The sequence below is a fragment of the Syzygium oleosum genome, unplaced genomic scaffold (assembly GCF_021117445.2).
Source record: "Syzygium oleosum isolate NSW1041296 unplaced genomic scaffold, Sole_v2.1 Sole_v2.01, whole genome shotgun sequence".
Classification (NCBI taxonomy): Eukaryota; Viridiplantae; Streptophyta; class Magnoliopsida; order Myrtales; family Myrtaceae; genus Syzygium; species Syzygium oleosum.
The window spans coordinates 25,249,906-25,263,664 of NW_026607485.1; the positions used below are offsets into that span (position 1 = coordinate 25,249,906).

Consider the following 13,759-nt stretch of genomic DNA (forward strand, 5'->3'; position numbering starts at 1 on the left):
TTTGAATAGTCTCTTCGTATGATAACTGATAGCTTTTGAAGTGCAGTGTGTTGCAGTCGGTGATCATGCTCTACTCACATAAATAAAGGCATATGTACTTGTAATGTAAGACGAATAGTCCATAGCTGAAGCAAGCTCTGGCATTTGAAAGCATGAGATTCTTAATCATACTAAAAGAACTTGGTAAGTATACTAAAATTGTGGTTTAAAAAAATTACGGGTCGCCTGATTTCCCGGCAAATTCATTGGTAATTTATTAGTATTTTCACGAAATTTTTGTGAATAACCAACTTTTATTTGCCATTCTTATCGACGCCTTAAATTTGCTTAACGCTTATATGAGTTTACCAATGTTTATTTGAATGATTTCTAACATTTTTTCCGATTAAATCGGTAAATATGGGTTTTTTTTTTCATTTATCAACATTCGTTATCTTTTATTTGTCTTTTTTACAAACACATTAAATTTATACACTTTTTTTTTATGAATTTACCAACATTTATTTGTATGGCTTACCAACTCTTCTCCTATTGAGTCACCAAATAGTTTTGGTTTACTCACATTTATTTAATTGATTACTTACATTTATTTATTTTTCATAAATTAGTAATATTTCCGTTGAGTTACCATCTTTTATTTGTCTTGCTTATGAGCTCGCTAAATTTACTAACTTTTGGAAAAATTAACGTGATAATTAGATACTTTTGGAGGAAAATCTGTATTTGAATTATAGATAACCAAATAGCAAACCTTTAAAACTACGTCATGTGTCTAACCACGCGACAAGCAAGCAAAAAAAAAAAAAAGAAGTGTCACGGGATGAACATAAAAATGAACTTTCTCTCAACTCTTGCATTAACCATAAATAATAGAGATTTGTACGTTTTACATTGAATTTGATGGAAGTGATCAGAAAGGAAAAGAAGAAATATATATTGTTGTTATAGAAAAAAGACTTAAAGGGATTAAATTGTAATGTTAGTTGAATACTAACGAGGGAAAAGAAAGAAAGAAAGAAAAAATGCAATATGACATAAATATTCGTTTTTTTATATTTAGAAAATGGAAATGGCATAAATACATAAGTGAAGAAAAAGAAGGAAAATAAATTGTTTATTAAAAAGCATGAGCCCCTCAAAAACATATTCCTTTCTCATTCGAACAAATTCGGAGGGATTTAAAATTGACTTTACTAATCGATCCTTATTAACACATGGCGGCGTTGAAGAAATCTTCGATTTTGCAAGGTAAATAAAAAACCAAATTGCGTAATTGAAAAAATAAAAAAGTCCACGTCGATGTCGCGACACGTGTCCGTCCGTCCCCACCCCCGGAGGCTACAGGAGGTTCTCTCACGCTTTTCTCTCTCGCTCGGAGGAGCGGGGCCGTGTGAACGTGCAGAAGACGCAGAGCAGCGAGGGAGGAGCCGAGCTATGGTGTCCAAGGCGGGCGACTCCGGCACCAAGCTCAGGGTCAGTCTCTCTCTCTCTGTCTCTCTGCTTTTTGGGGTCACTTCTGGTCGGAGCAGACATGGGTTGTGTGGTTCATCAGCAGGGTCTTGTGTCTTAATCATCCACTGTACAATTCATACTAATGAAGACCCGAACCCTGCTTGTTTTTTCATCGATCGAAGTCGTTAACTCTGAACGGGGGTGCCCTTTTGTCTGCATCGCAATAGTAGTATCTCGTGATGAAGCAGCTATGTGTTTTTTCTTCTTGTCTAGTTTCTTGATCACGGTGGTTTCCGTCTTAGGTATAGTCCGTCGTCGCGAATTCGAGTGATTGGTTATCTGGGTTTCTCGATATTCACGTGCTCTTTTGTTTCTGGTATGGCAGAAGTCGAATGGGGAGCAGTCGAATGAAGGTGTTGGAAACTTGGTCTCTAAGATAAACCAGCTCAGAAAGCAAATTCAAGCTGAGAGGAATTCTTCGGTTAAAGTTGAGTCGCTCTTGTTTCGTTGGATATATATGTGTGTATATGTTTTTTTTGATGGATGATTTCAGTTGATGATCTCTGTTAGTGATAGTCTCTGGAGATTAGATAGTTTGGTTGTGAATGCTGCGATATGGCAAGAACTCACTCCTGATTCTATCACGCAGGAGAAGTTTGAGAAAAATGGGCAGAAAGTAGAAGATCATGTACGCCAGCTTTTTTCGGAAGCATCAACAAACGATGGTTCCAGTAATATACTGTCGTCGAGGATTGAGAATCCTCTTGGGAAGTTTGGTGCGTTTGTTCATGGATCAGGTGATAAAGATGGCATTTACAATCACGAATTGTCATCCTTTGTGGGCATCAAGCTTCCATATACTGAGAAATTACCTCCGTATACCACATGGATATTCTTGGATAGGTATGACTTCTTGGTAACTTTGGTAAAAGCACTGAAACCCACTTGTTGGTGTGTTTTACACACACTCTCTTTGTCATAAGTGTGGGCAAGTGTACACACTGCCATCTTGAAGTGATGATTCTAATTGGACACATCTTGCAGGAATCAGAGAATGGCTGAAGACCAGTCAGTGGTTGGGAGAAGACGTATTTACTATGACCAACATGGCAGTGAAGCACTCATTTGCAGTGATAGTGAGGAAGATATGACCGAGCCTGAGGAAGAGAAGCATGACTTCTCTGATGCTGAGGATCGCATACTATGGTAAGTGCATAGTTTTTAAAGGATATCAGGTCAGGTATTTCTTATTTGCGTCTAGAGAGGTTTAAGTACGACATGATCAGGTGTTTGCAATAGGTGGAGAGAGTTTGCTTGCATGTGTCGTCTCTTGGCAAGATAAGTTAACACTTGAGATTGCCAAAAGTGGAAATTCAAACATATACTTTGTAATGAAGAGATTAGGAACTGCTTGAGGGAAAGCTGATTTCCTGAAATTCCGAAAGAAAAGCCTAGATTTCTTTTTCCTGTTTAAGAGTAGAGTATGACGGCTAAAACAACTGGTTTAGTGAAGTTATCCAGACCCTAATAAGCGGGAGATCATGAAGAGAGTCCAAACTTTAATTAGAATCGCCTCATTGATATAAAACGAATCTCTTTGTAATAATTCCAGGATGGCTTTTGAGGAGCATGGTCACAGCGAGGATGTACAGAACATTGTGAGCCAGTTTGTTGGGGGCACCAAATTAGAAATCCAGGTGATCTAAACAAGATGATGATTTTTTAACAAAAGTATTGAACTGGTGGTATGTGCTCTTTTGATTGAAAAAGTATGTAGTTCATAAGAAAATCCTTCTTGTGTTGACTTGAGACTTGAGAGATGTATTTGATTCTGGATCTGCAGGAGAGATACAAATTTCTTAAAGAGAACCATGACAAGAAACAGAACAAAAATCTCAAAAACTCTGGAGATGTGGGAACTGATAAGGGAATATATCTGGACAAGACCCTCAGTGCTGCTTTAGATTCTTTTGACAATCTTTTCTGTCGTCGTTGCTTGGTATGCATTCAGAGACCATTTCCTTTCCTTCTCTCTGTTTTGGCTAAGGAAGAAGGCGTCAAAACCATGCTTATCTTCTTGGGAATTTCCACAGCTATTTGATTGTCGTCTTCATGGCTGTTCCCAAAGCTTAATTATTCCTGTAAGTGGAGAGGCAGCAATATCACAAAGAATTTTCCTCCCTACTTTAATTTTACTATATTTTCTTATAGGCTTTTCTTGACAGAGTGAAAAGCAGCCCTATTCTCTTGAGCATGAAGAAGATGGAAAACCTTGTGGTGATCAATGCTACCTGAAGGTATGTACAACTGATCTCCCATAAAGAAATTTTTTCAATAAATTAAAGTAGCCCTCCCTCTGGGCTTAGCTTGGGCAGACTCGCATGCACTTGCACGCTCAGACGAGAGAGAGAGAGAGAGAGAAGCGGGTGGTGGATGGGATATGGGACACAGAGTGGATGCCAGTGTAAGTGATGTAGGATGAGGGTATATGTTGTGCGCTTTATAGTTTCCATCATATTATGTGGGGATGCAGAGGAAATGCTCTAAATGGTTGTCAATATCTCTTTAAATAGTCTCAGTCATCTTCTTGTTCAACTTTACTCCTTTTTTTATCCGCTCATTATCTGAGCTACAGCCATAAGAACATTGCTTATCTGTATCATGCAATTTGACAATCTGCCCGTTTTTTGGGGGGGAAATGTGTGGCAATCTAAATTTAATCAGGATTGTTTGCAGTTGAATAAGTTGAATGCTATCAAGGCTTCATCGGAATGTTCTGATTTTGATTTCTCCAATGGGAAAAGGGAAACCTTAAGAGAGATAGAGGAAAGTATGAGATCCTCTAGTGCTGAAGAGCTGGTTCCTGCAGATCACAGCACAGGTCTCACCCAAGTGCATGACCAAGCCATACCTTCTTCCTCAGAAGGTATTGATGAAGATTCACAGTGTCATACGTCTGTAACTGCGGTATGCACCGAGATCACTGGAAAGTGTAAGGATATAGAGAAGGAAATTACAGCACCGCAAGACCCAAAACTCATTCCTGATGATTTTGGGGGATTCCCTATTAAAAAACAGAAGATACAGGTATCACCTCATCCCGATGTACCTAGTAAAGTGGAGTTTTACCCGGCCATTGTTGACGCTGCAAAGGAGTCCACTTTTGGTGATTCTGGAAAACTAGGATTTTCTGGTGGTCCTTGTGATAACACTGAGGATCTTATTATAAATGAAGAGGAAGATGTCGTGGAGGTACCTGCTCCAGTACAGACTTCCAATAAGGCTGGAGAACATGGCATTATGAGAGATGAAGGTAATGTTGTAGCAGAGGCACCTAAAGTAAAGCGAAAATCTAATGAAGTTGCAGGTGAAAGGATGGTGCGCATCCATGAGTGGAAACCTATCGAGAAAGAATTATATACGAAGGGAATAGAAATATTTGGCAAAAACAGGTACAGGATCCATTTCATGTAATTTCCTGCTCTAGACATCTTTGTACATTCTTAGCTAATACGATGGCATTTCATGAGGATTTGACACTATTGAAATCCGGAAGAACAATACAACAAACTTATGAGATTGCTGTGTGGCAGCAGATTTTGTGTATGAGATATATCTGGCTAACATAATTGGCATGATCAGAGAATACTATTATAGATATTCATGACTTTTAAAATGCTGGTTTAAGCAGTGGCAGGCCTTCTCCTATCATTCATGTTTTGACTTCTGACAATTAGCATCTAATGATTTCTATTGCTAATGCATCATGACTTGCTGAGTATACTATGCATTTGCTGGTTCCCTTATCTCTTTTAGACGTGATTGATGACTTTGAAGTGCATCCACATCGAGTGTTGATGAGATTGCTTGGGCTAGCTTTTGAGGGAGATTTATTCGAATTCATTGGAATTCTCCAATAAAGGAAGAACTAGGAACAATGCCTGATTACTGAGGACTAAGATTAGAGAATGTGCTAGCTATGCAATGAACGACATTTCTGTATTAGAATGTTTAATATAGAGTGATGTTTTCGGAAGTAATGACATTAACCCTATTTTTTCCACTCTTTTATCATCTTTTAATAAATCAACTCTCTTTTATAATTACATGTCACCAAATGTAATTTTGTCACATCATACAGAATCCTGATATTTTCTTGATAATAGACTGTACATGAAGTGGCACAATTTTTTTTCAGAGTGTGGCAGTTGCTGTTTCTCATAGAAAGGAAGTAGAGGTGAAAAAGGCCAGTGACTTTACAGATATATATCAAGTAATATGCAGATGGAAGTGCTGCTTGATGTTTTATTTGTGATTTATGCATTCTGTATTATAATTAGAAAAGCTTGTACATTTCGCCTTCAATTTTCTGCTAAAGCTTATTTTGTTTTCCAGCTGTCTCATTGCCAGAAACATGCTTTCTGGCTTGAAAACATGCATAGAAGTATCGAGCTACATGCATGATGTTGGGGCTTCAATATCCAATAGATCAGGTGCTACACCTAGTTCATGTTTGGAAGACAATGGAAAAGCAGACATGGATCATGCTACTGTAAGTACAAGATGATCTTCATTTGAATGAGGGCCGATTGTGCTATTCTATTTTTCCTATTTCAGTTTATGTTTCTTATTATTACTTTAGCTAGAAGGGAGAATGGAAGATCTATCCCTACCGAAAGTAGAGGTGATCAATGGGCAGGCGGCCCGCTCGCACGCCCAAGCCTGAGAGGTAAATGGGCAGGCTTGGGCATAGGCCTTACTTGAGAGAGCCGGCGCACCCATCTTTTGCCCTAGCCTAGGTCATCCAGACAAAAAATATCTATTAATTTTGTGATGTGGTAAGGCTGGCAAACACATTAGGCCCGATTGTTCGGTCCGTCCCTCTCCGAGGCCACCCATTGATCACCCCTAACCGGAAGCAACACAGACATCCTTTTAGGATTTTGTGTTCAAACTATAAGTGCGTGGATATATTCATGTTGTAGAGAATTTTCCTGTCTCCATTTTGTGTCCAATGATAAAAGAACTATCTAGCAACTGCTTCTTGTAAGTTTAGCTGCAAATAAGGAAAGAAGAGAAAACAGAAAAGAGAGCAGAAAAAGTACTTAAGATTATTACCATGTAAGCATTAAGTAGCAGCTGTATGCAGGCTAAGTTCCTAAATATGTAGTTATGGGCCTGTGGCCTCCTTCCTATATCTTTGAATGTCACGCTTCTCTGACTTTGAAAATCTGAGAGAATTATGGAAAAATATCTGCATTAAGTTCTACTTAGGGTGACTCTGTACTTAATCACTGGGATTTTTTATAACCAAAGATGACCTGATGCATAGAGTTGCAACTTTTACACCAATGTCTCAGGAAGAAATGCCTACAAAAGCTCGGTTACTTCGTAGGAGGGGCAGAACACGGAAACTCAAATATTCCTGGAAGTCTGCTGGTCATCCTTCGATTTGGAAAAGAATTGCAGATGGTAAAAATCAATCTTGCAAGCAGTATACTCCGTGTGGCTGCCAGTCTATGTGCGGAAAGCAATGCACGTGTCTACGAAATGGTACTTGCTGCGAAAAGTACTGTGGGTAGGTTAAATCACATCTAAAAGTCTTGCTTAAGGTGATAAAAGTGTGTTTAAGCTCGGCTGAAGCTTCCTTTAGAATTGCATTTGTCATGTTGATACATATCCCTGATATTATATATCACGTGCAAATCTTCTTGGCTCTATATATCCTTTAGCTTCTAAGAAACATCTAGTTGATAGCTATTTAAAAATCGAAGAAGCGATACAATCAAACAAGCGAATCAGTTTCAGGGTTTCTTTTTCAATTATTCTATGACTTAGCTCTTGATGTTGGACTATAGAAGAAGTGTGCTTCAATTTTCAATAATGATGCCTTTGAGATCTTCAGGTGCTCGAAGAGCTGCAAGAACCGTTTTAGGGGATGTCATTGTGCAAAAAGTCAGTGCAGAAGTAGGCAATGCCCCTGCTTTGCCGCTGGACGTGAATGTGATCCGGATGTTTGCCGGAACTGCTGGGTGAGGTATGAATCTTATCCCACCAATTTTTTATGAGCAGATTCAGCTTTCGTAACTTACTCTTTGTAATTCATTACCCGCTTGCTTTACGCAGTTGTGGAGATGGTTCATTGGGTGAGCCCCCCAGGCGTGGTGAGGGCCAATGTGGAAACATGAGGCTCCTGCTAAGGCAGCAGCAAAGAGTGAGTGAACCTTTTGTCAAATAAATATTAGTTTATTATATGTGCAGAACTAAGATGCATGGTCTTACTATGTTTTGGTTTTTGATGCGATTCAGATCCTCTTGGCCAAATCTGATGTTGCTGGATGGGGTGCCTTTTTGAAGGTTAGGAAAATAAAAGAATTATTTATACTGTCATACATTGTAGGTGTTGCTTTTCTTATGCATAGAGGAAGCTTGACTAATCCGCTGATCCCTCTGAGCTCTTTTTTAATAATCCTTGTTCTTCCAGCAGTTTGGATTCATTATTATTATAGTAATAAAAAAGCTCATCTCCATGTGCTTACTAATTTCTTTTTCTGACTGGCTAATTTGATATCAGAACCCAGTGAACAGAAATGATTATCTTGGAGAATATACAGGAGAATTGATATCTCATAGAGAGGCAGACAAACGTGGGAAAATCTATGACCGTGCTAATTCGTCATTTCTTTTTGATTTGAATGATCAGGCAAGTAATCTCGCTCTCTCTCTCTCTCTCATGTGCTTGTTTAAGTCTCTGTGTGTTTGCGCACACGTGTTTGTGTTTTATTGTATGTAAAATACGGCAGTTTGTTACCATAACAAAAGCTTGATGCACTTTCCACAAGTTCTATGTTAGCTGCTCTGCTGCTTATATTGGTCTCTTGGCATGTTTTAAGTTGAGTTGCTTCAGGCTTTAAGGTAGAAGTTCATGGTTGAAAGGTTTGTCATAGTGGAAACCGATGTTGAACAGTTCCTGATTTACGTGGATTTTTTCGTGCAATCAGCATAATCTTACTTATGCAGATTGCCGCTCAAGATCCTCATTTAGCTAGATCAGGGACTGAATATTATATACATGTTAGCAATGCTTCACTTTGTGTTTAACTGGCAGCATTGCTACTTGTGAAACCATAAGCTTTTTGTGCGATTACAACCAAAAACAGATGCATGACATATCATATCTGGAAATAGAAGCTTCAAAGGACTTGAGTTCACGATTCAACAACATGCTCAATGCACCTGTGCTGTGCCTGTAAAGTTTATGGCACAACATCTTACAAGTCATCCAGTTACTTTCTGCAGCATCCATTCCATGCTTGTTATATAATGTATGGTCTATGCTGCAGTAGATACTCTGGTATTGTGATATTTCCAACCTGAAACTGCTGCCACTTTCTGGTGCAGTACGTCCTTGATGCTTTCCGCAAGGGAGACAAGCTTAAATTTGCAAATCACTCATCCAACCCTAATTGCTATGCAAAGGTACCCTAGCTTCAGTGACTGTTGTCTGGTTATATCCGTCATTTAGCTAACAGCTAGGGATTTTCAGGTGATGCTAGTGGCAGGAGATCATCGGGTGGGAATTTTTGCAAAGGAGCATATTGAAGCGAGTGAGGAGCTCTTTTATGACTATCGTTATGGGCCAGATCAAGCTCCCGCATGGGCCCGGAGACCTGAGAGTTCGAAGAGAGATGATTTGTTGGTCTCTCAAGGTAGAGCAAAGAAGCACCAGTGATCAGTCTCGGTCATTAAGTGCGCAAGGTCGGTCATCCCAGGTAACATTTACTTATAAGACTGGCAGGGGACAAGACAGTTGGATTTTAGTTCAATCTTTACCTGTAAGGCTATACTATAGAAATTATCCAAACAAAGGATTCGAGTGTAGTACTGTACATTTGTATATACACATCAGAGAGAGAGATAGAGAAGTATTACCTAGACATGAATAAATGTCGACCTAATAAATGAATGGATTCACAGTGTGATTGCTCTAGAACAAATCAAAGCTATTTGACAGTCCTCGTTTATTTATCTTGCATTGTTCTATATGGATACTTTTTGGGGTGCCAAGTCTATACGCACTTTAGCAGTGATTCTGGCCGCCGGCCTTGTCCTCGGCTTGTTGACTTCTTGTGGTCGTTTCATATATCGTAGCCAAGCAGACATATTTGTGGAAATTCCGTCCTCATCAACCCAACAATGCCCCATCTAGAATTCAAGCCAGCATTCAATCTGATTTTCCCGGGAAAATGTGCAGCTCGGTGGGAAAAAAACAGGGTAGTCAATGCAACGTGGTGCTTTGAAAAATGAAACAAGGGTGTAGAATAACGGAGAAGTAGCTTTACGTCAAAACAGAAACCAGTACTGTCGATTGTTATCTATTCACCTAGAAATTAGAGGGGAAGCTGTAAAAGTCTGACTCATTCCATGCCATTTCAATTTGGGTGTTCCGAGTTTGCCAGTTTCATGATCCTTTACATTAGTTGCATAACCCGTGCCTGCCAAACAGATCCATAAGGACTTGACCAAGAATTCACAGGCCTCTTCATGTAAAAGTAAAAGTTCTTGCCAATTCAAAGAAGGAAAAAAGCACCATCACATTTCACAGAACAGCCATGAGCTCTACGACCTCTGTTCTCTTCTCTCCACATACAATATGAATCCGGAAAAGTATGATTCAGCCAAACTCTGGTTTCTTCTCCAGAAACGTTCGTCCCCTTCCTCTCCTCATGTCGAGAACACCGCCTCAACGAGAGCGTGCTTCTTCCTTGGGTACCCGAGCCCAAACATGTGATTCAGATACACCTTCCCGTCCTTCACTGTGGCGGCGGTCGCCAACCTATGCGAAGGACCTTTAAACCTCCCAACAACAGAAGCACTCTGCCACCCATCGAGAGACTCTACTAATCTCCCTGAAGGATTTCCTGCAACCACAAGCTTGGTAGGCGACAGTAACTCCAGACCATCCCCAAACGTCAATGGGCCTCCCGCAACATCAACCACCTTCACGTCCTCCCGTCCGTTCGCGACGTCGATCTTGAAGAGATTGCCGCTGAACGTGTGGATGACTAGGAGGTACCCGTCGGGGTGGTACACTATGCCGTTCAGCCCGACCAGGTTTCTGTACCACTCCTTTGGGATGAACAGCGGGGATCGGATGATCGAGAGGAGCTCGCCGTCTACCCCGACCTTCCAGATTTTGCTCGCTTTGGCGTCGGTCACGTACGCGTTGCCCTCGGCGTCCACCGCAACATCGTCCGCAAAGGATTTCTCATCGCCTGCGCCGGTTAGGAAAGCATCTTTTTAGAAGGTTGTGAGTGTAGAACTTGCCAAGAACATGGAGCATCGACAGATGAACTCACAATGCATAAGGCGATTAACGGATCTAACTACTTCCATGAAACAAATAATGTGACATGCGCTTGAGTTCACCTATATTACATGGCCCCTCCAAATTTATTTTTATCACAGCCATGGGCTCCAAAATGTCATAAATGCACAAGACTAGACTTTTTGTGATAGTCTCACCAAGTCAAAAACAGGGAGGGCAAGATGGATTTGGTTGATCCAAGGCAATATAGACTTGAAGAGTTAACGAGATTGTATTACTGGTGCCCTAAGTAATTCATATCGCAGTGTGTATCTTAACAAAATTGGCTCCTTAAAGAAGAAAATATAGTTCCAAGACAATGAATAACTGGATCTGGAAAATGTATAATGGGAACGACATTACACACAGGAACGCCATCTTCGGCGAATCGATCGGATCATGTAGGATCTACACGGCCAAACTGTAGCATAAGTGGCCTAATTCGGACCGCTATCGACTTCAGCTCAAGATCAAATACTCAAATGGAGGAACCAACTACTAATCGCAAGTGACCAAACCTTACCTTCTAGTCTGGCCCAAGACTTGATCCAATTCATGACACCACATGTGATGAACAAGATGGCAAAACAGTAGATTCCCAAAAAAAAAAAAAAAAAAGACCAACAACAAGAAACAGACCGGTTTGGATTCGGGTGCGGGCCGGGTATGAATCTGGCTCCGATCCTCAAAATCCCCAAATTTTTGCTATTAATGATTTGCGAAGTTTTTAATGCCAACCAAGATTTCGGTGCTTGAAATTGTTGTGGGGCGATAGAAACGTTGCCCCACTAAGGAGGGCAAAAATTTAGTTATCTCATTCATTGAAAATATAAAAAAAATCCTTTTATTGCGTATATTCTGATAAATATTTTGCAAGTCTAAGTAGTCCATTTTTTCACTCCAACTTTTTGGCAATACAGCCTAGCAAGTCCTGTTCTCCGCATGATTTGAAAGGGAAAAGATCAACCACCATGCCCCGACCCACTGATTTGACCCATCAGGCAATGAATGATGATGCACAAGGACCAGCTTGTTGAGAAAACAAATCCAAATACAAAAATCTCCCAAACCTTCATTTCGTCAAATCAATGAAAGGATGGAGAGAATGGACCGGCATTATTATCTCTGCAAACTTTACAGTAAGGGTCCCCCGGTCACCGGATCTTCACTAGGTTGCCAAGCAACGAGGCTGCGGATGTCTAAGATATAGTCTAATTCGAAAGCTTCACGACATGACTCGCACATGTGACTTAGGAAAGACACTGTGCACTGTATTTAACCAACAATAAGGATATCTTCTTCCTTTTTGTACCAAAGGAGAGACTAAAGGAAAGAAGACGTCAACCGGTTCAGAGAATCCGCTAACCATCTCCGGGGTTTCACCTCGGTCGGGTCACGACAGGATAAAAACCTCGGATGACAATAATTTTTTCCAAAATAGATCATGAATATAAAGCCAAAAAAATATTTGCAAGATCGGTTTTTCAAGAAATTTATCTACTGGTTTAAACCAATTTTTTTTGCCGGGTCATACCAAAAAGTATCACCGCAGTGCGCATTTACGAATGCCCTAAGATAATCGAAAAAAAATGCCACAAAAATTACTCTTTTGCATCAATCAATATAATTCGAAAATTCATTATCCAGAAATTAGTGTCGAAAAAGGCCCCCCCCCCGGTCGTATCATTTATACTCCAGATAACGAAAATTTAAGATCTTGTAATGTAAATAAATAAAATAAGGCAGTTTTCAAGATTACTGATTCCATTGGCAAAATTGAGTCCTTTTGCCTAGACAAACCATACTAAAAAAAAAAAATTACACTACATGTGCACCCTATAAAACTTCTTTCTCAACATAACCTAGCTAAAATAATATTGCGAAAACACTCAGATTAAATATTATAGGAATTGAATAAATGAGAGACCGCCCGAAATATTGTTTCTTGAAATTAAAGGGCATATAATGCATCAAACCAAACCTCCATTTTTCTTTCTTTTTTTTTTTCATAGGCTATTTTTAACATATTTTTCTCCACCAAACTACCTCTTTCCATAACACAGAAAAATAAAGCTATGCGTATTTTTCTTGGAGATTATAATATCTATTAAACCAATATAGTAAATGCAGACGACGTACCACGCAACAGCAAAAAAGAAGGAAAAAAAAGGAAATGTCAATGTCAGCGTCAAAAAAATGATTCAATTCACTCAATAATCTCTCTCTCTCTCTCTCTCTCTCTCTCTCTCTCTCTCCCGCTTACTTGGGCCGCTGAGCTGCGTGAGGAACGCCCTCTTCCACGTCGACAAATCGTAGGCCGCCACGGCGGAGTACCGGTTCCCGATCACGTCGGCGACGGCGACGAGCAGCCGCCCCCGCGCCCCGTCGACGGCGAGGCCGAGGGAGGCGTTCCCGGCGAGGTCGGCGTCCTTGACCACCGTGGCCTCCTCGAGCACGGCGGGGGAGCGGTCGTCAGGGACGAGGACCTGGCCGACGCCGCCCTCGAGGAAGGAGACGAGGAACCGGCGGCCGGGGGCGTCCCACTTGGCGCACTCCCGGAGGAAGCCGGAGCTGTGGTAGTGGATGACGTGGGTGGCGGGCGGGGAGAGCTCGAGGGAGATGAGGTAGGCGAAGGGGACGGCGGAGAGGAGGAAGAAGGCGGCGATGAGCTTGGCGGAGCAGAGGCAGACTGCCATGTTAGGGAGAGAGAAGAGAAGAGACGAGAAGAGAGAGAGAGAGAGAGAGAGAGAGAGAGAGAGAGTGTTTTGAGTTGAGTGTCGTGCGTGCGGGGGAAATTATAGGTGGGGAGTTTGGAAATTCTGATTTTTTGTTTGACTTCAATTTTCAGTTTGTTTATCAAATAATAATAATCATAATAACAACAACGATAATAAAAATGATAATAATAACAATACGACAGGTGTTATTTTTTTCGATGAA

General features: G+C 40.7%; 2 protein-coding genes across 3 annotated transcripts; one reads left to right on the plus strand and one right to left on the minus strand.

Moving 5' to 3' along the window:
- The first annotated feature begins 1,353 nt into the window (after window positions 1-1,353).
- On the plus strand, window positions 1,354-9,476 carry LOC115675990 (histone-lysine N-methyltransferase EZA1). 2 transcript variants are annotated; one of them, XM_056312036.1, is made up of 17 exons: window positions 1,354-1,473; window positions 1,838-1,939; window positions 2,102-2,355; window positions 2,497-2,658; window positions 3,065-3,149; window positions 3,296-3,451; window positions 3,546-3,593; window positions 3,678-3,749; window positions 4,177-4,904; window positions 5,848-6,004; window positions 6,813-7,030; window positions 7,358-7,489; window positions 7,579-7,666; window positions 7,762-7,809; window positions 8,027-8,155; window positions 8,854-8,931; window positions 8,999-9,476. In XM_056312036.1, the coding sequence occupies exons 1-17, from the start codon at window positions 1,435-1,437 to the stop codon at window positions 9,182-9,184; spliced, it is 2,682 nt and encodes an 893-aa protein (XP_056168011.1). In that variant the 5' UTR covers window positions 1,354-1,434; the 3' UTR covers window positions 9,185-9,476. The 2 variants fall into 2 exon arrangements, with proteins under 2 accessions (XP_056168011.1, XP_030454682.2); XM_030598822.2 differs by having other exon boundaries at window positions 4,189-4,904.
- Window positions 9,477-9,970: 494 nt separating this feature from the next.
- Window positions 9,971-13,599, minus strand: LOC115676200 (uncharacterized). The gene is made up of 2 exons (XM_056312042.1): window positions 13,083-13,599; window positions 9,971-10,727 (listed from the first exon to the last, which is right to left on the minus strand). Exons 1-2 carry the CDS (start codon window positions 13,513-13,515, stop codon window positions 10,177-10,179), a joined length of 984 nt encoding a protein of 327 aa, XP_056168017.1. The 5' UTR covers window positions 13,516-13,599; the 3' UTR covers window positions 9,971-10,176.
- Between the last annotated feature and the right edge of the window lie 160 nt (window positions 13,600-13,759).